The sequence below is a fragment of the Nelumbo nucifera genome, chromosome 3 (assembly GCF_055504915.1).
Source record: "Nelumbo nucifera cultivar China Antique chromosome 3, China Antique-T2T, whole genome shotgun sequence".
Classification (NCBI taxonomy): Eukaryota; Viridiplantae; Streptophyta; class Magnoliopsida; order Proteales; family Nelumbonaceae; genus Nelumbo; species Nelumbo nucifera.
Window position 1 is genome coordinate 38,166,731 of NC_142651.1, and position 24,528 is coordinate 38,191,258.

At 38.4% G+C, this 24,528-nt stretch overlaps 1 protein-coding gene across 1 annotated transcript; it reads left to right on the top strand.

Moving 5' to 3' along the window:
• Positions 1–708: 708 nt before the first annotated feature.
• On the top strand, positions 709–23,967 carry LOC104594040 (Metal-dependent protein hydrolase). The gene is made up of 7 exons (XM_010254159.3): positions 709–979; positions 1,091–1,237; positions 7,741–7,839; positions 14,728–14,919; positions 15,282–15,401; positions 22,966–23,037; positions 23,308–23,967. The coding sequence occupies exons 1-7, from the start codon at positions 731–733 to the stop codon at positions 23,530–23,532; spliced, it is 1,104 nt and encodes a 367-aa protein (XP_010252461.1). The 5' UTR covers positions 709–730; the 3' UTR covers positions 23,533–23,967.
• Positions 23,968–24,528: the final 561 nt, after the last annotated feature.

Here is a 24,528-nt window from a genome sequence, read left to right on the forward strand (position 1 = left end):
AGTTGTCTAAAACTCACCACGAATTTTTAGCATTTCTCTTAAATTCACCACAACTTTTCAAAATGTCTAAAACTCACCATGTCACTAACTTGATGTTAAAGAGACTAACATATATTAATATATTACCATTTTAACCTTTATAGAAAAAAATAAAATATATACAAAATAAATTAACTGGTGTTAATATATTACCATTTTGATATTTAGACATGAAAAAAGGAAAAAGTTCAAAAAAATATTTTCAAATATAAAATACATAAAAATATAGAAATTATAAAAACTGCAAACAAAATAAAAAAAAATATTTTCAAATTATAAAAACTATAGAAAATATAGGAAAATTTATAGATTATAGAAAATAGAAATATGTGAAAAAACAGAAATTATAAAAAACATTGGAAATTATAACAAAACACTACAAAAGCAAAAAAAAAAAAAAAAACATCAACGGTGCATTAACAGAAGTTGAGTTTTGGAAAATAAAAATTTATCAACAGAATGACTTTTAGACATTTTAAAAAGTTGCGGTGAATTTAAGAGAAATGTTGAAAACTTATGGTAAATTTTAGACAATTTCCCTTAAAAAATAAATAGAAACAAAAGTACCCACAGTAGCCCGTAGAGTAGACAGTAGCGACCAGCGAGCAGACACGACCCGGTTCCGAGTCTAAAGCCTAAAGGCTCGCCTTGTGTTTTATAAGAAAGTGTAAGGGCTAAATCCAAACGAGGCATGCTTTCGTTTAGAGGTTTTAGCCAGAAAGTCTTCTTGTTTCAGAGATACACCAGTGTTCCTCTCATGGCGACTCTGGGTGGTTCTAGGGTTTCTGCTTTCACCACCGGTTCTCCCATTAATCCTCCTCCTAAGCGAGTAGGTACTCACAACGGTAGCTTTCACTGCGACGAAGCTCTCGGCTGCTTCATGATGCGCCTCACCGAGAAATTCTCCGGTGCCGAAATAGTGCGAACTAGGGATCCTCAGGTGTGCTTTCTAAAAGCTCTTTTTTTTTCCTTCCCAATAAATATCTCAAGTTTTTAGAGTATTGCTCGTGTCTCGTATTCACTTCTTAGTCGAATTGCTTTGATAATGCAGGTATTGGACACGCTTGATGCCGTACTTGATGTTGGTGGCGTGTATGATCCTAACCGAGATCGTTATGATCACCATCAGAAAGGTTTTGGTGAAGTTTTTGGCCATGGGTTCACTACCAAGCTCAGTAGTGCTGGGCTTGTCTACAAGGTAGGCAATCCGACATTTCAAGTATATCCAGTTAAAGGAATTGCATAAATGCATATTCGTCATATTAAATATGAACCAGGGAAAGGGATGGCGTTTGCAAACAGTTAGATTTTTTCTTTTCGTTAGCTCGATGTTCTTGGCCTTCCAATCCATATTCTGCATATTGTTTATTTGTTTTTCATTTTCCTGATTTCTTATCCATCACATTTGTTTATCCTGATAATAAATTAGCCGTCATTTGACCATTTATATTCTCTAAATACTATTGCTCTTCTCGTTTGCGTGCTCCTTCTAGTTATTCCAAAATAAATTTAAGAACAGCAGGGGCTTCAATGCTCAAACCATGCCGGAGTGCCTGACAGAGGAAATATTGAAATAATTAATATATGGTTTGATAGCCTATATTTCTATGCCATTTCTTTTGCATCTCCGCTTTGCCAATTTCTAAATTCCTGGTCTAAATTGGTGAAAGAAAGCCAAACCTAAAGTTGCCTACTTACTATATTTCAGAGTATACAGTATGGCAGTTAAGTGTTGAAAACTTGAAATTAGAAAGTTTTGAGGGATTTTATTAGTTGTTGATTGGGCTAGTGACTAGGATTCAATGGGGTTACATTGGGGCTGTAGGCCAGAACCAGGATTAAGCTCATGGAATTTACAATAAGAAAGGTTGAGTATGAATTGCTCAAAATTTAAGAAATTAATTAGAAATAAAATTCAGAAGTCTGAAGTTAAGAAAAGAATTGGGGTTCCACATTTGGGAATTTAGGGTTCAAATTCAAGATGAAAGACCGTTGAAGGATCCAATCCTATTTTACATTTTTTTACAAGAATTAGCACAATAACTGTCCTGAAAAATGTATTACATGGCATCAGAATAAATCTTCATGCTAGAAATCATGGCGAAACACCAAAGCACAAACTTGAATGGTTAGGGGTGACCACTGGATCAGGTTTTGTATGGGTTGGGTTGTTATGAACCCATTTCTGCCAACTTGCAACCAATGAGGTCTCTTGCATGAAAGAGAAGGGTTGGAATGGATAGTATGGTGGGTTGCATCTCTTTAAAGGTTGGGAGGTGGGAAGGAATAGTGTGGTGGTTTTCCATCTCTAGTTTGCAAATGACATTTTGATCATTTGTGATAGGGAAAATACAAATGGGGTTGAAAACTTGAAGCTAGTGGTTAGCCTCTTTGAAAGAATGTGTAACTTAAAAATCAATTGGAATAAGAATGTGGTGGTGGATATAAATGTTTTTGAAGAGGAGTTGGGCCCATTTGCAGAGATTCTGGGGTGTGAGAGAGGTGTGTGGCCTTTAAAATATTTAGGCTTACCTCTTGGTGGCAATCTGAGGTCTATCAACTTTTGGAACCCTGTGGTGGAGAGAATTGAGAAAAGGCTTGCAGGTTGGAAAAGGAATTACATCTCTTTAGGGGGAAGAATTACATTGATCAAATCCACCTTGGCTAACCTCCCTGTCTATTTTATGTCTATCTTTAGGATGCCTCAAGTAGTTGTGAAGAGAATAGAAAAATTGATGAGAGACTTATAGTGGGAGCCAGGAGATGGAAAAAAAAGAGATCATTTGGTTAGGTGGGAGAAGGTGGTCAAAAGGAAGGAAAGGGGTGGGTTGGGTCTAGGCAACATTAGGAAGAAAAACATTGCTCTTTTAAGTAAGTGTTTGTGGTGCTTCCCCTTGGAGAATGATAAATTGTGGCATAAAGTGGTGTCAAGTATTCATGGGCTTTTTAGGAACAGTTAGGATGCCGGTATTCTGCAAAGAGCTAACCATGCTACACCGTGGAAAGAATGCATTGTATTCTTCCTTAATTCCTTGAGCACATTAGGTATGACTCGTCCTTTGGTAATAGGATCAAATTCTACGAAGATGTGTGGGTTGGGGATCTTCCCTTGAAAGTGGTGTTCCCTTATTTGCGCATGCTCTTTCAAGCCTTAAAGAAAATCCTATGTCTGATTTCTTTGGGTCTTCTTCTTCCCCTAATGAGGGTTGGAACTTGGGGGTTCGTGAGAAACCTAAGAGAGCCTAAAATCCCTTCAATGTCTAACCTTTTGAATATCTTGGACAAATTGGTTTTTAATGAGTATGGGGAAGATAGATGGATGTGGAATCTCAGTCCCTCTGGGTTTTTCACTTGCAAATCCTTTTTCTCTTCACTAGTGGTCTCTACCCCATCCCATTCCTTCCCTGTTAAAGAAGTCTGGTGTGCCCCTATCCCCCCAAAAATTAGTGCCTTCTGTTGGGAAGCTTATCATGAGAGTGTCAACATGAGTGATTTGTTGCAAAAGAAAAGAAAAGGCCAAATTGGTGTTTGTCTCCCAATCGATGCATTTTTTGTGTAATTTGAATGGTGAGAATGCTTTCCATTTCTTTATTTCCCGCCCTTTTGTTTGTTGTATTTGGGAATGGTTGTGCTCTCTCTTTGGTTGCAGGTGGATCCCTTCTCTTAGTTTAGAAAGTCTCTTTAGCCCATCCTTCCTAAGATGCACAAAAAGAAGAGGCAGAATTTTGTGGAAGTGTGCTACAACAATCGTGTGGACTATTTGGGAGAAAAGGAACTTAAGAATCTTTGAGGATAAAGAAACAAGTAATTTTGGAGACTTTTACAATTAGAGTTTCTCATTGCGTGAGGACTTTTCTGAAATTGGACTATTCTCTGATTTCAGACCCTAACATAGACTTGTTTGAGCTTGCCTCGAGGGGCGTGGTACAAAGGCGACTCATAAAATCAAGAATGCAATATGTTTTACATCACATTAGCTACTTGAAGCAATGCAATTAAGGAGAATAAGAGATTGTGGGTTTTACACAAGGTTCAGAGTATCGATACGTATCGGCCCATATTGGCCGATACATATCGTGCTAATGGGTTCCCAATGCGCCCCTCCAAGGGTTGTATCGGGTTAGACACTGGTTCAGAGGGTAGCCGGGCCTTAAACTGAACCCTCTGAACTGGTTTCGAAAAAAATAAATAAAACTTAAATATTTGTTTTGAATTTTTAGTTTTTTTTTGGTTATTTTGCGCCTTGCTTAAAAAGGCGTGCGCCTCGCCTTGTGCCTCGGGAGCAAATTGGCCCTTGCGCTTTTTTTGCGCCTTGCGCTTTTAAAACATTGGGGTGATTAAGTGAGCGCTTTTCTCTTGCGGCTATTGTTGGGGTGCAAAAAGCCAAGGAAATGGGGATTACAAGATTGATAATAGAAGGAGATTCAAAAGTAGTCATTGACTGGCTGAAAAAAAGAGAAGGGGTATTATGGCAATTCAGAAATGAACTCAGACAGTTCAAGATGCTGTCAAGACATATGCAAATTCAGTTAAGATGGGTTAGGAGGTTTGCTAATGGTTTGGCAGATGGATTAGCTAAACAAGGAGTGAATAGACATCATTTGTTTTGGGCGCAATGTTAGTTGGGTGGTGGGATTCTTTGCTGTATTGGGTGTTATTTCTAACAATTTCTTGTTGTACTATTCTCTTTTAAATTTCGTTATGTGCTGATCAAAAAGAAGGGTTGGAATGAGTGAGAAAGGCTACAAAAGAGGAACAAGAGATAAGACAAAGACTGTATTGTCATGCTGTTGAGTAGAATAACGACTGAGGGGGAATCTATACCAAGCAGACTAGTCAGTTTGGGCCTGCTTCAACCAAAGTACCTGATTTAGGAATTAAGGTAGTGATTGGGGTTCCTGCCCTGACATTTCCCTGCCAAAACCATCCTATCAAGTTTAGGCTAGAGTTGGTTGTCTAATTAATCTGCTGCATTGCCATTCCTACCTAAACTTATGGCCAAAAATCACTAGAAATAAACTCAAGTGAAGTTGGTTACAATATTTTAACAAAACCCTAGAAATTATGGTGCACTTGACACGCTTAAGTGGGCTTTTGGTCTTGCTAACAAACTTTAGGGGCTGCTCCTTCCCCCTACATCTCGGATATAACATTATGCTTATTTATAGGATTAGTTAATGGAATGGTTTTTTTTTTTTTTGATGAATGAGTAAGTAATTTTACTAAAGAGAATAAAGAAGAGTACAAACAGCCTTAGAGGAGGCATGGGATGCTACCTCCCCTTGAGGATGAGTACAAATGGAAGTTAACTGATCTGCTTGGAGGAGGCACAAATGGAACGGATTTTCTGATCTGCTAATCCACTGGAAGTTAACTGACATATTCCTTGTGATCCATTTTACTTTTTTCAAGAGATCACTGTAGCCCCAAATAGCACTGTTCGGATTCAGCAGCCAACCCACTACCACCTTGGAGTCTCCTTCTACTAGTAGGTTCTGCACCCCAAGTTGGTTAATGGAATGGATTGACATATAAGCTCATAACTCTATATCTTTATCTTGTCCTGTTTTTTTTTTTTATATATATTTTTGATTGGTAACTATGTCTCTATTTAGTGTTCCCTATGTATATATTTTAAATTTAACAAGGTCCTTGCATAAAGAAATATTTGTCTGATAATAAAATAAAAATTGCATTAAAGAAAAAAGTGAGTGCAAGAAAAGGTGACCAGAAGTCACCTTGAGAAACAGAAACCGACCCTTCTCTCAAAGAACTCCCTGATCAAACCCTCAATACCTCAACCAAAAAAAGAAAACAAACTCTTCAACATCAACAAGAACTACAACCACCCAACCAATAAAAGCATGAAAATCCCATTAAATTGACACACAACCCTCACTAAACTTAATCAGGAACTATATACTTGATTATCCAACAACTTCATAATCTTGCAAATGATCCCCTTTATTTTTCTTACCTACTTTCTTCACCTTTTTGATATGTCCAACCCCAAATAAGTCTTCAGGCAAAAACTAAACCCGAACAGTTCGGTTATTTTTCTGACTTCTGAAACGCCCAACAGCATTGGGAAGCTTCTCAGAAATCTTTGACTCCTTAAAACTAGCATTGATCCTCTTTAACTCCAAGATTGAATCCTTCTTAAAGGTCTGATCTGCACCTGACACTCCAACATCAGGATTAGGATCCCCACTGCCACTGAAAGAGTTACTCTGTCCTGACCATTTTCAGAACTTGAATTAAAGCCAGCCACAACAGGATCAAGTTTATCTATTTTTCTGTCCTTAGAAGGCACACTATACTTTTACTCCAGTTACTTATTTTTCTTGCAAATTCCTCCCCCCAAGGAAAAACAAACCCGGAGATTTGCTTACCTCCTCTTCAGTATCCACCACTGTCTCCAAATCAATTAATCTTTCAATCACATGAGTCTCGTCAATAACTACAACTTCCTCATACGAATCAAAACCTTCATCTGCTTCATCTCCGACCTCGGCAACTTTGAACTGGCTTAGTTCTATACCTTCTATTTCTTCTATAAATATTTGAACTCGGAGTTTCGCGTTCAGATTTCATGTCATGGCCCTCTCTTACTTCATCACTAACACCTTCTGCAGTCTTGAACCCCCTTTGTGTATCAATCTCAAATTCACCACAATCTTTTATTTCAAGCCCAATTCTTTTCTCAGCCATACCTTCCTTGAGACAATTGACTTCTTCTCCTACACCCTTAGTCTTACTTCCCTCTGGTTCTTTCCGACTCCCAACAGTTAAAACCCCATCCCCAACAACACACACCGACCTCCCTCTCTCAACTCCAACACCCAACCCTTCTGAATTTGCATGAAACCTACCATTTAGATCTCCTTCCTTCACAAAACTCTCATCCTTTTCTTGTCCAGCTGTACTGATCCTCCTCCCATCCTCTCCAAATCTTCCTGGTTCACTTAACACCCCTCTTTCCCCTCCTTGCTTATTCTCACAACCTTCTGAAGAACCTCTTACCTCTGTGGTCACAACATTGAAGTCAATGGGCTTGACTAGGGTTTCAGAATGAACAACACCACCTTTATCTCCTCCCCCTCATCCTTTTCCTGAAGCTGAAAATTCACAGTCACAGCATAGAATGGAGCTTGACCACCCTCTTCAACTTGATCAGTTTGCTCTTTAATGTTAGAAACCTTTGCATCCTCCTCATCTACATCAGGATATGTCTCCACATGGTTGTACCTCATTACAATCCAGATCCACTCATCTGTGTTAGGCAAAAACTAAGTTTTTCAATGTTTCGAAAATATTGGGTCAGTTTTTATAATTAATTTGTTATGTGATCACTTTCTATTGATTCTATTTGAGGATATTGTTGTAATAAGATTGACCACATTCTAAGTGGCCTGTGGTTTTGTACAAAAGGGATGTAGGCTAAAGCATAGGCAGACATGATTTTATTGGGGAGAAAGGATCCCATGGTCTTGGACTCTCATATGCGGTTAAGTTGACATGGTAGATTTGTTTCCTAGCTTTTATGCTGCTTAAGTTAACACAACAACCTTCATTATGTCCAACTATTCAGGAACTTGAACACATAACTCTAGTTTGTGCTTCATGTTTAACTTTCAGTCTAGTCAAAATGTCATTGGTCTTTCTTTTCCAGAAAATCCAACATGATTTTTTCTTATCCAGCATTTTGGGATGGAGATAATTGCAAAGGAGCTTCAGCTTGATAAAGGACATCCTGATGTGCATCGGTTATTTCAGGCTATCTACAAAAGCTTTATGGAGGTGATAAATTCTGCAATTCTGTCAATATACTGCTATTTTATTTTTTTATTGTTAATATATTGTTATCTTCTGAATATCCATGTACCATGTGATATTATCATATATCATTGAATCTGGTGTTTGTGTCTTATCCGTAAATTTTAGTATTGTATTACTTTATTTGCTTACAACTTTTTCTAATAATACATGCTATTTTTTAATCTATTTGATTTCTGCTCCAAATGGTATCAAGGTGGTTCACGTTCATAGTGGTCATATCTGTCCTGTATAGCTGTTTATATTATAGGTTTCAGTGTCCACATGGACACTTGTCACATATATATGTAGGTAAAATTGCCCTTCCATCATTTGTTCTCTTGATGCAGCTGACCCCATATATTTGGGACAAGGTTCATATGATGATGATGTCATACATTTCTTTTCCCATTTTCTTTTAATTTAGGAGCTTGTTTCATCTTAATTCTTTATTTAATACTATTTATGCATGTTTTCCAGATATCCATAATGGTTTATCATATTAATTATTTTAGGCCTCACCAAGTCTGCTGTTGTTAAAATTCAGCTTTCCTGCTTAGTATTACAAGATTGACATCAAATAGTGGCATGATTAGTTGGGTCTTTAGTTGGATGTATTTATTTTTTTGCCTGGTCTCTTGGCACAGGGATCAGATCCCAATATGCATGAAATTTGGTTAAGCATAGTTAGTAGGCTTTCCCTTTGGGATGAAATTTAAATCTATCATATTTGGGTGGACTTAGAAAAGCATATTTATTGACCGTCTTTGCCAAAACTACTGTAACCTATTCTACTCTTTGTTTCTTGGGGTTATCATATTGAATGGTTTAATTAATGAAGTAGGATGATAGCCTGATAACAAGAAAATAGGATGGGAGAAAGAGTGAAAATTAGTTGGTGGCATTGTCAGAGAAGCTGAACAGTGTCTAAGGTTAGGTTACAAAAGGGAGTGCTAACTATTTGTGAATGGTGACAAAGATGGAAGGCATAACGATGGGGGGGGGGTATGATCCAAAATGGTCAAGTTTGGGAGGACAATTGATAAAGGGCATCTTTGAAGATTCCAAACCATACAAGGGAAATAAGGCAGTTGGCAAGGAACTTGGTAAATAATCTACAAACAAGATCAAAGATCATTAGATTCAATGGGACCTAGGTTTTAGAAGAGGCCTAAGACAAAGTGAATATGCTTCTCTTATTCACTTACTTGGGCGATGTTCGGCATTGCGTTCATCTCGTGGACAAGACTGAACCACGGGATGAAGACCCGCTCGATTGGGTGTGGACGGAGCCGGTCCCATCCACACCCCAATATAGCGTGGACTGGTCCCGTCCACACCCCAATATAGCGTGGACTGGTCCCGTCCACACCCCAATGTATCATCAACAGGAAAAACTCGTGGATATGTCCCCTCCACGGTTTATTTTTGATCCCATGCTTAAGGAGCAGGGGTTAGAGGCTGTGTGATCTAAGACAGACTACAGATACATAGAGATACACCTTCAGTTTTATCTCTGAAATTCTTACAGTTGCATTTCGGTTGTATGATCTAAAATATTAATTATTTTACTTAATTTTTTAATTTTTATAAAATTTTAATGTTTTTATCAATAAAATAATTTTTTAAAATATTTAAAATATTTTTTAATTATTTTACTATTGTTTTATAAAAAAATTAATATTTATTGGTTAATATTAATTTATTGATGCATTTTTTAAACTATTTATCATATAAAATGCGAAAGTTAGATATTTATGATTAACTATGTATATCATTCATAAAATGTGTATGAGATACATGGAATAAAAAAAGTGTGGTGTGGACCAGTCTACACAGTTTGTCCACAGTTCAGAACAGCTGTGGACTGTCGTGTGGTGTGGATTGGTCCCTGCCACAGGGCGTGGTGTGGACCAATCCACACCCACCAATTTCTCATTCACACTATAGAACACCCCCTTGGTCTTTTGGAGATAGTGTTCTTGAATCAAAATATTGAGGACACTAGGATCTGGTCAACCTCTCCTGGTGGTCTTTTCATTTGCTCCTCTTTTATCAGAAACCCCACCCTCCTTATTTCTTCAGGATTTGACTTCCCGGTGAAAGAAATTTGGAGTAAGCCTATTCCACCTAAGATTTAAGTTTTCGACTAGGGAATTTTCCTTGGAAGGATTAATAGTTGTAATATTCTATAGAGAAGAAGGCCTAACTCTTGCCTTTCTTCTCATATATACTTTTTATGCAAGGCTAGTGGCGAAACTAGGCTGTTCTTTAGTGCATTGCATTTGGAAGTATTTCTGTTCTCTTTTAGGTTGCAGGTGAGATCCTCCTCAAGATGTAGTTGGTATTTTCAATTCTAACTTCTTGAGGCAACCAAAGAAAAGAGGGAGGATTTTGTGGAGGGTTGCAAAGACAGCAATCGTTTGAGTTGTTTGGGAAGAAAGAAATGGAAGACTCTCTGAGAGCTGAAATTTTGGCTCTCCTACAAGGCCTGAGATTTTCCGAGCAATGGGGATTTCAGAACTTTGAGGTGGAGGGGAACTGTTAATAGGGTGTCTGCAGACAAAAAGGTTGGGTGTATGGACTTTTAGACAACAAATAAGGGAAATAATCTGCTTGGCAAGGGATGTTGGAGTAACTTTCAAATGGGTAAGGAGGTCAGCCAACTCTGTGGCAGATAGTTTGGCAAAGCAGGGGACCTTCAGGGAAAACTTTTTTTTTTTTTTTTGATCAATCCTTCAGGGAAAACTTCTATTGGGCTGTATTGTAATTCTTGAAGTTGATTGGAGTCAACACTCATATTCTGAGTGTTTGACAGTGTATGTTGTTTACTTGATATCTTCAATGAAAGTTATTGTTTCCAATCAAAAAGAAAAAAAGAAAGAAAGAAAGAAATGGAAGACTTTTCAATGGGAAGAGTAGATCATTGGAGAAGGTAATAGACAACATAAAGATAAGGGTTACATATTGGTTAAAAACCTTGGAAAGTTTTCAAAAGTTCTCTGTAAATGTGATAATAAGAGCCTTGACTGATGTGGCACAATCTTCTAGAGTAAAAGATATGATAAAGATGGATCGGAAACTTCTAGAAGGCAACAGAGTAAAACTCAACTTTGATGGAAGCTCTTTTTGGAAATCTGGGCATGGTAGGAATAGGAGGTGTATACAGGGACTAGGAAAGCTGGATATTAGCCTTGTATTCAGGGCCTATTGGAATGGGAAACTCTTTGAAAGCTGAACTGATGGCTTTGCTTCAGGGTCTAAGATTAGCAAAACACTTGGGCTATAGACAGGTGGAGGTGGAAGGGGACTCAAAACTAATTATTTCCTGGGCATGCTGCAATAGACACATCCCCTGGACTCTCAGACATGTTTTTAGGGAAGTGGAAAGTATTGCAAAGGAGTTAAATACTGACTTCAGTTGGGTGAGAAGGACAGCAAATGAGATAGCTAATTCCCTTGCTAAGCAAGGGGCTTTGAGGCAGCAACTGTTTTGGGTTTCTATGTTCCAGCTCTTGTATTGACAGTCCTGTTAATTGAATGTTACTTTTAACTCCATTTTTTCATCATTTTTAATAAAATACCTTTTCTGCTGATTAAAAAAAACCTATTTTGGCGGCACTTGTAAGGTGGTTATTTGCATCATTGTATGTAAAAAAACATAATGTGTGCACAGTTTTTAAGAGCTGCAAACTAACTGAGGCTTCGAGTTATGGTTTATTTAGTTTTTTTTCACTGCTAAATTGTGTTGATCTGTTACAACTTGTGGGGATACGTAATAGAAGTATCTTTGAAGATTCAAAACCATCAAGGAATGCTGAAAGTTGATATCAGATAATTATGCTTGTTGTATAAAATACTTGTTTAGAATGCAAATTAATTGATCAGATATGTATGTTGATTGTTAAATTGGTTAGTTTTCCTCCACTAAAATGCACAAATTTGTTTATCCTAATATATAATAATTTTATTAAGCAAGAAAAAAATGTGAGAATGTGTCTTAGAAATGTAAAGAAAAAAGAAGCCAATTATATTGGGGAAATGTCTTCTGGAAATACACGGTAAATGTGAATAAAAAAAACAAACCGGTGGGACCACCCTTTATCTCAAATAAGGGGTGGTCAGAAAGTCTACTATTAATAAATTCTGATTAATTACCAATCAAAAAAGTGAGATGCAATGAAAAGTTGTACCAGCATTCCCTTGTATGTCCTGAGGGTTGAGGCTAGTTTTAACATGCTACCTCCTTTCAAACAACACTATACCCAATACAGCATCACTATTGTCCTTTAACCTGGTGGACATTAACCCTAGTATAGGATATATGTATCACCACTTGAGCAAGTTTGTTGCTCTCTGAATTCATCTAAATGAGGCATACATACAATTGGCTAAAGATCCAGCTCCTCTATGAAATGTCTCAAGTGTAATGGACCTATCTAATCTCCTTGTATCCATTCAATTATTACCAGTTAATCCCCTTCCAGGAGAATCATTTTCTGTAAATTTCCTTGGGTATGTTAACCAGCTCAAAATGCAAGGATGATTGAGCCCATCTAACAAAATGGAGCATTTATTATTTATTGTATTGTTCTAGTATTTATTTTCATTCTTCTTATTGACCTTTTTCCTATTTGTGGCAACATTCAAAAGCATAATGTCTAAGCTTTTAATTGAAAATTACACTTACAGTAATTCAAATAATGCAAAAAAAGAAGAAAAGAGAGAAAGAGAAAGAAGTTTCAGCAATAGGTTGTAGAAGAAGAGAAGGGAAGAGAGAAAAGAAGAATTCGAACCTCTCTCTCTAGCCCTCTTTCATCACTTTTATTAATAATTTTAAGTCTGAGTACAATTACTTGGATGTCCTTAATGGAGCGGCCAACACTAAAATAATTAAAGAAAATAAAAGAAGGCCCATAACTAATAAATATAACTTTTAAATAATACTTAAAAGAAATAAAGAACACTAAGACCCATTCCGCCCATTCTCACTACACTCCCCTTGGAGCTGAGCATAGATGTCAATCATGCCTAGCTTGCTTTCATAATGTTGAAGCTTTGCCTTTGGGACTCCCTTAGTTAGAAAATCTGCTAGCTGCTCTTCTAGTGCAATGAAAGGTAGGCACACCTCTCCTGAAGCCACTCTCTCCCTATCGTGTCTATCTATCTAAATGTGCTTAGTTCTATCATGCTGAACTGGGTTGTGAGCAATGTTAATAGCAGCTTGGTTATCACAATACAACATTAGTGGCTCGTCACAAAGACATGCCTCCTAGATATGGGATTAATCAGCATCAATGGTTCGTCACAATAGGATTATTAACATATCTGGGAGGCTGAACTAAGTAGACAGACAATGAATTGTCTTTTGCTCTCTTCACTGCTCACCATAGCATATGCCTAGGACAAAGTCACCTCATCCTTTGCTAAAACATTTTGCCTCACAATATCATACTCCAAATTGAGTCCAATGAGGAACTCAAAGACCTGATTTCTCTCCACCAACCTCCTATACGTTTCTGCATCCTTTTTGCAACCCCAAACAACAGTCTCCATCAGATCAATCTCTTGCCAAAGAGATTTCCGCATAGAGAAGTAGACTGCTAAGGGCTTCTCCCTCTGTTTTAAGATTATTCACATCATGCTTCAATTTGTAGGCCCGAGCAACATTAAGCTTTTGGGAATAGGTCTCTGTGACACTATCCCACACTTCTTTTGCAGTTTCCATCCACAGGTAATGTTGACTAATGTGTGGTTGCTTAGAATTCACTAATCAACCCACTACTGTGTAGTTTTCCTGCATCCACCTTTCATAGGTAGGATCATCCTCCGCCGTTTTCTTCTTGCTCCTGATGGTATAACCCCATTTTCCTCTACTACACACATGTATCTTAATAGATTGAGACTAAGCTAAATAATTGGTCCCATCTAGCTTCATAGTAGTCACTGCCCCAACAAGATTCTCCATTGACCCCCCATGTCCAAATCTGGAATCTGTAGAATATTTGGTCTCTCCTATTGTTCTAAGCAAAGTACAACCTTTCAACCCCCCAAAATTAGGGTTTCACAGGGTCCTGCGGGATGGGGAGAAAGAAAGAAACTTCAACTGCCCCTTCTAGAGGTTCCAGAAATCAATCCAACCAAAACCGCCCCTAATAGAAATCAAAAGGCTTACATTTAATTCCCAAGCGCCTGGTTCAAACTGTCTCTACGACCTGTAACAAGGTCTCTCTAGTTATCTAGGGTTTTCGGGAAAAATCTCCAAGAACCTGCCATGGGCTTCAACTAAGGATGAAAAACCTCTACAAAACTTTCCAAAAACCTTCCTAACTGGGCTGCATAAGTAGCTGATTGATTAACCGATCAGTTCTCCATACACACTATGTATGGGCAAAGAAAGGAGAAAAAAGTTGAAAGTGAGAACCTACTCTGATACCAAGTTGAAAATTACACCCTACATTAATTCAAATAATGCAAGAAAAGAAGAAAAGAGAGAAAGAGAAAGAAGAAAGAAGTTTCAGCAATAGGTTGTGGAAGAAGAAAAGAAGGGAAGAGAGAAAAGAAGAATTCGGACCTCTCTCTAGCCCCCTTTTATCACTTTTATTAATAATTCAAAGTCTGAGTTCAATTACTTGGATGCCCTTAATGGGGCGGCCAGCACTAAAGAAATAATTAAAGAAAATAAAAGAAGGCCCATAACTAAGAAACATAACTTTTAAATACTACTTAAAAGAAATAAAGAACACTAAGGCCCATTCGGCCCATTCTCACTACACTTTTCTATGCATTGGTATTTAGATGCTAATTTGATAGAATATAATCTTTTTACTATGTAGAACCAATTGATTTGACATTTTTATTCCTTCATAACAGGCAATTGATGCTATTGACAATGGGATTAATCAATATGACACAGATCAGCCTCCCAGATATGTTAATAATACACACTTGTCTTCAAGAGTTGGAAGACTTAATTTGGATTGGATGGATCCTGACCAGTCAGCCGAGAAGGAAAATGAAGCGTTCCAGCATGCAATGAACCTGGCTGGAAGTGAATTTTTAGAGGTTTTTCCTCTACTTTTTATACAGTTGCTTATTTTCATCGTTTTATTTTTCTGTACCAAAATGTCTTCTTGGTTCGTTGATGTTAATCCTTTTAGTCTAGCCTCAAATAACAATGTATAATCTAAGCATCAACTATAGATTACTTCAGGGAGAGTATATACCTGTGATTTATGGGCATGGGTATGAGTTTGTGTTTTGACACTAATATGACATAGCAAACATGGGAAGCCCCCAAAATCTTGAAACTGGAATATCCAACCTTGTTCTTGACATGTAACTTCATGTCAATATATGTCTGACATTCTATATATGCATTTTTATAAATTAAGTCTCATAAAGTTAACACAGTTTTCTATTTTCAGAGTGTTAGGTTTCATGTAAAATCATGGTTACCAGCACGATCTATTGTTATTGAGTGTCTTGCTGCAAGAGGAGATGTCGACTCCAGTGGAGAAATCATGGTGTTGAATAAATTTTGCCCTGTAAGTAGGAAATATATGTCTAAGCACTTTCACAATTTTGCCATATATATGGTTAAAAGCTAGTTTCTTAATGAAAGAACTTCATTTTCTTCTCACAATTTTCAGTTTCATGTTTGTGCTGGTGGTATTTTAAACTTTTGAGAAGGATCTTTTTTCATGAAAGAATATCATTTCTCTTAGTGAAGCTTGAACTTGTTACAGAAATTGTATGTATTCTATAATAATAGATTTCATTCCAGCCACAGCTAGCCTTTTTCTAAAGTTAGATGAAGTTATCTTTTGAAAAATTTCCAGATAAAATTGATAAACTGATAAATGCCCATTTTGAGCACCAGAGCATCTTCAAGATGGTCATACAGAGATATAGATTTCTAAACATAAAAGGGAAGATTCACCATCTATTTGTTAGGTCACTACTCAGTATAGAACTCTTTAATCAAAAACATATTCAGGATGAACTGAAAGGTATTTGTGCTCTAGTTGTTCCATAGGAATGGTAAAATCTTGTGTAAATAACACCATCCACATTCTCAGGAATCTATTGCTGGATTTAAATTCTTATGAAAATATCTTGTCTAGAAAGGGATAGACCCTTCATACAGAGATACTTTTGTCTTCTTATTTCCCCTAAGATGCATCTAAATTCTAAAATCTGAGACATATTTTAGATATATGTAAATCTCTATGATATGCATTTTGGGGATGATTTTCAAAATTGCATCTCTTGAAATTCTGCTTTCTTAGCCCTGTTTTGGTTCCCTCTCCATGTTATGGTTATTTAGGTCTAATCCACCCTTCTGCTGCAAATTCTAACTACAAATATGCTTTTTTTTTATTGATTTTCGTTTAGATCTGAAATTTTCCTTAGCAATAGTTGTGTTAATTTTTGTATTTAAGCTGGGTATGCATTTTTCATTTTCTATTTCTCCTTTTACTGTAGATATAACTAAATTAGGGAGAGTGCAGAAGTGCTAGGGTGTGAGGTCTCAGGATGGCCATTGAATTACTTGGGGCTGCCATTGGGTGATAATCCAAAGAGGGAGAGTTTCTGGAATCCGGTGGTGGAAAGATTTGAGAAGAGACTTGTTTCTTGAAAAAAGAATTACCTCTCTCTTGGAGGTAGGATGACACTGATTAAGGCTACTCTAGTAAATTTACCCATTTATTTCCTTTCATTGTTTAAAATCCTAGTAAAGGTTGCTAACAGATTGGAAAAGATGATGAGAGAGACTTCTTTTGGGACTCAGGAGAGGAGAAGAGGGACCATATGGTAAGATGGAAGGTGGTGACCAAGAGTAAAAACAGTGGTGGGTTAGGGCTTGGGAACATTAGAGAAAGGAATTTGTCTCTTCTAGGGAAATGGTTGTGGAGATTCCCATTATAGAAGGAGAAATTATGGGCTAAAATAGTGGTAAGCATACATGGGCTGGAACTAAACGGATGGGATGCTGGAATCCGGGTTAGGACCACAAGCGCTTCGCCTTGGAAAGCCACTCATGATCTATTACCAGCCTTTTCCCCTTTTATCAGGTATGATGTGAATTCAGGTAATTCCGTAAAATTTTGGGAACAAACTTGGGCGGGGAATGCCCCTCTAAAGGACTAGTTTCCTTCTTTCTATGTCCTATCTGTTTTGAAAAATGAGCCAGCTTCCTTCCCCACCACAACCCAGGTAACTGTGTCCTTTTGTTTTGTGATACTAACTGTTGCTCTTTGACTTCTGTGCCAAATACAGATCCCAACCCAGAGGCTGCAGCCCTTGAAGGAGGGGATGGGGTGAGAGAAAATAGAAGCGATAGGGAGGGTCAAGAGAGAGAAGTAGGGAATGAAGGAGAAACAGAAAAAAAGAAAAGAATCCTGGAAATCCTAGAGTGTCTGTTAAATGAAGCAGTGGTGGAAAACAATCAAAAGGGTTAGAGGGTTTTGAGGAGGAAGGAGATAGAAGGGGGGAGACAAAAACAGGGGAGGGAAGTAGAAAGTCAGGTGTAAGAGATGTAATCAGTGAGGATTCTGTGGCGGGTTTTGTACAGAAATTGGGGTGCAATTTGAAAGATCCAAATGCTCTCAAAGTATTTTTGAAAACAAAGAAAGAAGAAGCAAAATCTAAAAGGAGAAGAGTGAGTGAGGCTGAAAGGCTGCTAAAGGAGGTGGGAGGAGATAGAGGTTTGAAGATCAAAGGAGAAAGAAGGAAGAGGAATAACTGAGGGCAGGAGGGTCTAAGGGGGAAAGAAGTTAGTTAGATGAGGATCTTAAACTGGAATGTTAGAGGTTTGGGAAGTGCTAGGAAGAGAGCAGTAATAAAAGAGGCCATCAAGAAAACATACCCGGATGTGGTATTTTTTGCAGGAGACCAAGAGAGCAGATTTTGACATTAGGTGGGCAAGGAGTGTCTGGAGAGGCAAATAGTCCAAGGTGGAGATCGACCTTGAGTATGAGGAAATTCAATCAATTTGTGGATGTTTACGAGCTTAAAGAGATTCCACTATCACACAACTGTTTTACTTGGTCCAATCTCCAAGTGAACACGATTTGCTCTAAGCTGGATAGATTTCTATTCTCAAATGACTGGGAAGAACATTAATTATAAAAAAAAGACTGGGAAGAACATTAATTATAAAAAAAAAGACTGGGAAGAACATTGGGGGAATCTAAACTCTAGAGCATATCCAAGGGTGACTTCTGACCATTGGCCTATTGTAATCTGTAGGGAGAAAGTGAGAAGTGCTGGTCTTGCTCCCTTTAGGTTTGAAAACATGTGGCTAGGACACCCGGGGCTCATAAAGAAAGTCAAAGAGTGGTGGCTAGAAAGCAATCCAACAGTGAAATGGTGTGGAATGAGGTTTCATAAGAAGCTCCAGTATCTGAAAGGCAAAATCAAGGAGTGGAATCTGTTAGAGTTTGGGAGATTAGAGGAAAGAAAGCAAATAGTGACTGCACAAATTGAGGACCTAGATGGCAAGGAAGAAAGGGGTTGTCTTACATAAGAAGATAAGGAGCTAAGATGGAAATTGCGTAAACAGTTAGAGGATTATCTTCTTCAGGAGGAAATAAGTTGGAGACAAAAATCAAGGTGCAAATGGCTGAAGGAGGGGGATAGGAATACCAAATTTTTTCATGCGGTGGCAAGTGGAAGAAGAAGAAGGAATTTTGTTCCACTTTTATTGCACTGGTTCCTAAGAAGAGGAATGCATGTCACCCAAAGGATTTCAGACCGATCAGCCTAGTCAACAACCTTTATAAGATTATAACCAAGGTGTTGTCCATCAAAATAAGGAAAGTGCTCCCAACAATTATAGCAGATAATCAAGGAGCTTTTGTGAAGGGGAGACAGATAACAGATCAGATTCTGGTAGCAAATGAGAGCTTGGAGGAGTTTAAGAGATCCAAGAAAAAAGGGGTGATTTGTAAACTGGATTTGGAAAAGGCTTATGATTTGGTGGATTGGTCTTTCTTGATGGAGGTGATGACCAATTTTGGTTTTGGGGATAATTGGTGCAGATGGGTCTTGGGTTGTATCAGGAACTGCCATTACTCCATACTGGTAAATGGGACAGTGGTCAGTTTCTTCCCAGCCTTGAGAGGGATTAGGCAAGGAGACCCCCTCTCTCCCTTTTTATTTACTTTGGTAGCTGAAGTTTTGGAGAGACTAATTTATAGAGCAGATTCCAGGGGCTTAATGAGAGGCTGGAGAGTTAGGAGGGAGCTTGTGCCACTCACACATTTGCAATTTGCAGATGACACCATACTCTTTTGTGAAGCAAGGGACCCTAACAGGATTAGAAATTTGAAGCTCACTATACGACTTTTTGAGCAAATGTCAAACCTTAAGGTGAATTTTGAGAAGAGTTGTATAATTGGGGTAAATATAAGCGAGGGGGAGATCTCTGACGCTACAGACATCTTAGAATGTGCAATAGCAAATTGGCCCCTTAATTACCTCGGTTTGCCATTGGGTGATAACCCTCAGAAAGGTGAGTTTTAGGTTTCGGTTGTGGAGAGGTTTGAAAAGAAATTAGCAACTTGGAAGAAAAATTATTTGTCTCTTGGAGGGAGAACCACTCTAATCAGGTCTACTTTAGCTAACCTTTCTGTTTACTTTTTGTCAATCTTCAAGATTCCGACTAAGGTGGCTAGTAGATTAGAAAAACTAATGAGAGACTTTCTTTGGGAGACGGGGGAGGAGAAGGACCATAGGGTGGGGTGGGAAATGGTTTGTAGGAGTAAGAGGGAGGGAGGTTTGGGTATTGGGAACATAAGGAATAGGAACTTGGCTCTTCTGGGGAAATGGCTTTGGAGGTTCTCATTGGAGAAGGACAAACTTTGGGTGAAGATAGTGGGAAGTATTCATGGGGTTGCAACAAATGGATGGGACTCTGGCATTCTGGCAAGGAGTACAAGAGCATCTCCTTGGAAAGCTATTCAAGCTATTCTACCTTTGTTTTCTCCATGGATTAGGTATGACTTGCACTCAGGCAATCTCATTAATTTTTGGGAACATGTTTGGATTGGGGACTCCACCCTAAAAGACCAATTCCCAAGCCTTTTTGCCCTTTCCGCTTTTAAAAATGAACCGGTGTCTTCATTCATTGTTCCTTCTAATTCTATTTCTGGGGTCGGTTGGAACTTGGGCCTGTGAAGAGATATCAGGGACACAGAGCTTGATGGTATCTCATCACTGTTATCCATTCTTGAAGGGGTGTTCCTAGAGCCAACAAAGGCAGATAGTAGAATTTGGACTCTCACCCCTTCTAGTTCTTTCACTTGTGCCTCTTTCTTTAGTGCTCTCACACATTTTTCTTCTTCTGGCTTGTCTTTCCCTATTAAAGAGGTGTGGTGTCATCCTATACCTCCTAAGGTTGGGAGTTTCTGTTGGGAAGCCTTTCTGGAAAGAGTTAACACAGCAGATTTACTTCAAAGAAAAAGACCCAATAGTTGTTTTTGTCCTCACTGGTGTGTCCTCTGTAAAGCTGATGGTGAGTTTGGTTATCACTTACTAATCTCCTGTTGGTTCACTAACATCATTTGGGAGTGGTGTACTTCTTTGTTTGGGTGCAGGTGGACCCCCCCTTCGAATGTGCAAAGCCTATTCACATTTATGCCGTTTCGGCCAACAAAAAGGGCCAAGTTTATGTGGAGGTGTATGAGGGCTGCAGTCTGTTGGACTATTTGGGAGGAGAGAAATTCACGAATATATACAGATAAGGAGAGAAGTTTGGAAGCAATGCTGGAGGTCATCCACATTAGGGTTATACACTGGCTGAAAACCTTGGCTCTGTTCGCAGAATTCTCAGCTAATGAGCTGCAAAGAAAGTGGAAGGAGATAACAGAACTTGTTCCAATGAGGAAGGCCTCAAATGTTTGTTGGATCCCCCCACCCCATGACTTTGTTAAATTGAACTTTGATGGCAGCAGCTTGGGCAATCCAGGGCCATCCGGAATAGGAGGAGTAATAAGAGATGAACAAGGGAAGCTGTTAGCTATGTATTCTGGACCAGTTGTGGTGGGAGATTCTTTGAGAGCTGAGATTCTTGCAGCTCTTGAAGGGGTACAAAGAATCAAGGATATGCATATTAACAAGCTGATCATAGAAGGAGATTCTGAAGTGGTGGTAAACTGGCTGAAAGAGGATAGTCTTAGACTTTGGAATTGCAGTAATGAAAAGAGGAAATTCAAGTGGCTGACTAAGGACATGGAAATCCAATACAAATGGGTAAAAAGAAGTGCGAACTCTTTGGCAAATGATCTAGCTAGACAAGGGGTGAACAGACATTCTATTTTCTGGGCTGTCTTGTAATTTTTGTTCTTTTGATGTTTAATGGTTGTTCTTGGGAGCTAAGATTGTTTCGCCCCCTTGCCCTGTAATTTTCTCATATTTTTAATATTAATTCAATCCACAGTTATTGATCAAAAAAAAAAAAGAGCCAGTTTCCTCTTCCATTACCCCTTCCTCCTCCAATTCTGGGTTTGGATGGAATCTGGGTCTGAGAAGGGCTGTGAGAGATTCAGACCTTGATAGTATTTCGAGTCTCCTCCAACTTATTGATGATGTTTTCTTAGACCCTGCTAAGGGAGACTCTAGAATCTGGATTCCCACCCCTACTGGTTCCTTCTCCTGCACCTCATTCTTTAAGTGTAAAACCAGTCCAGCAGTCCTGTAGCCCCCCCCCCCCCCCCCCCCTCCTCCTCCTTGTTAATGAGGTTTGGTGCAGGCCAATTCCTCCTAAGGGTTGGTAGTTTTTGCTGGGAAGCCTTTCTGGAAAGAATCAACACTAGTGATTTGCTCCAAAAGAAGAGACCCAATACTTGTTTGTCCCCTCATTGGTGTGTTCTTTGTAAAGCTGATGGGGAAACTGGTTTTCATCTACTGGTGTCTTGCCAATTTGCAAAATCTATTTGGGAGTGGGCTTTCTCTTTGTTTGGGTGTACTTGGAATCCTCCATCAAATTTGCAAAGTTTTTTTGCTCCTTTTTTTAAGTCGTGTATGAAAAGGGGAAGGACTATGTGGAGAGGACCGAGGGCAGCAATCTGTTGGTCTCTATGGGAAGAAAGAAACTCCAGGATTTTCTCAGAAGCAGAGAGAAGTGCTCAAGGTCTGAGGGCTCTGATCCATATAAGGGCTGTATAGTGGAGGAAATCCTTAGAGCTATTCACAGATTATATAGTGAATGACATGCTGAGGAAGTGGGGTGAGATTGCTAGCTGTACCCAGACTAAAACAATAATGAGTGTGTGTTGGACTCCCCCACCTGTGGGTTTCATAAAACTAAACTTTGATGGAAGTAGCAGAGGGAACCCTAGACCATCAGGGATTGGGGGGTATTTTCAGGGATGAGAATGGGGTTGTTTCTGCCATGTTCTCAGGCCCAATTGGAGTGGGTGATTCTCTTAGAGCTGAGATCCAAGCAGTTATGGTAGGAGTCCAGAAAGCAAGGGAGATGGATATCAGGAAACTCATAATTGAAGGGGATTTGGAGGTGGTGGTAGGTTGGTTGAATAAAGACGACAGTGGTTTATGGAGTTAAAGCAATGTGAGGAGGAAATTCAGATGGCTGGTTCAAGAAATGGAAGTTAAAATCAGATGGGTAAAAAGATCAGCTAACTCTTTTGCTGATAGGTTAGCTAAACAAGGGGTGGACAGGGTTTCAATGTTTTGGGCACAGATGTAATTTAATTTTCCTTTTTTCCCTTTTTCTCTTTCTCTCTTGTTTCCTTTCTTGGGGCTCAAGCTGATTTTGGAAGATAAGAAAGTTTGTCTTCCTCTTTGTGATTTTATTGTGATAATTAATGAATTGTGTTATTGATAAAAAAAAACTCTGTTAGTCAGCTTCTAGATTCTTCACTTCAGAACCCTCTGCAAGATTTTATTTTTCTAGCATTTCTATCCTTTTGCTGATGTTTAATTTGCTTCTCTTGATTCTTGTATATGTCTATTAGCATGCTACTTCAAACCTATGTTTGTATTTTACATGATAATATTTCTCGCTAATGTCATGTGATTCATCGTTTACAGTTAATTGTTTTCTTCGAGTTTAGCAGATCCTCATTGAGTTGGTTTGTTTTACAGTGGAAGCTTCACTTATTTGAACTCGAGGAGGAGATGAAGATTGATCCTCTGATTAAATATGTTCTTTATCAGGTACTTTAGCCACCTTCCAGCATAATTTAATTTAGTATTGTGCATGCATCATATTAATTAATTTAACCAAATGCAAATGTATTTCTCATGGGAGTCTAAATGTTCCATGGAAAATTTATTGTTGTGACTCCATATTTTTTTGCTTTGGGGGGAGGGTGGTATTTTTGGGTTTGCCTATTCTTCAAATTTGTAAATTTTGTTTTGTAAGATGACCAGTATAATTCTTTCATTCTGGTCTAATAAAAAAAATTCTTTCATTGTGATCTGTAGGATGATAGAAGCAAAAATTGGCGAGTGCAGGCAGTGGCAATATCTCCTGATAAATTTGAGAGCCGCAAGCCATTGCCTTCTCCATGGAGGGGCTTGAGAGATGATGAGCTATCAAAGGAGTCGGGAATTCCTGGTTGTGTTTTTGTCCATATGAGTGGGTTTATTGGTGGAAATCAGAGTTATGAGGGTGCTTTAGCTATGGCAAGAGCTGCTTTGAAGTTTTAGTCAATGAAGAGAGTTGTCACCATCAGCTAATTTATCAATGCATGGTTTTCTTCCGATGGCATCTGAACTGGGTTTCTGGACTAGCTTCTTCATTCCTGTGTTGCATGAGTTTCTTCTACATATATCAGGTATTGGTTGCTGGGTCCAAATAGGTCTCGCCACCGGGTCATGGTTTTCAGTTTTAACTGCTAGCATGGTGTACAATCTGCAGTTTTCTTGGCTTTGGGGCCAAAGAAGTACTATGATTTCTTCTCCAGGGATTAAATACCTTGGCGTTTTACATTTTCTACTTAGCGGTTGAATATTTATGTTCGCATAAGAGTTCTTTATTAGTTGATTAGTTCAACTTCATGAACTCTCTTTTTTCCATCACACAGCATTGATACACTTGGGTTCATTCTTTGAAATATTTGGAAATTTTGAGATTATCTAGCCTATCATCGTGTTTATTGATTAAAATAAAAACAACTACGGAGTTATTTGTCTCTATGGCATGCAGTGTTTTGCCATACTAATGCTGCAAATCCCTTCTGTATGGAAGCATACTGCATACCATCATCAAAATGCGCTGGGATTGATCTGGTTCGAGTTGATTTTTTGCCTTGTGCAATTTCTTACACGGGATCACAGAATGGTATATTATGATGTACGAGTGGCTTTATGCAAAGTGATATCCCATGTTCATTCTAGTGTAGAGAGGGAGTGGTAATTTCTTAGTCTGGTTTATTTTATTGGCATAAATCATCGGAAAATTTGCAATTGGTTCTAGGCTTCTAGTCAATGTATTAAATTTGAAGATATGACATTGATTTGATAATTTTGTAACTTGCGACTAAACTCTTGCGGTTCTAGCCGAGGTATTGAATTCTGTTTTTTTTTTTTTTTTTTGGTATTCAATCGTACGCCTGAATCCCGTAATTCATTTTTCCTCTTTTGGAATAGTACAGCGTCACACTAATAATAACCCTTCTCCAAAGTCAGTGGTAGGCTGGTAGC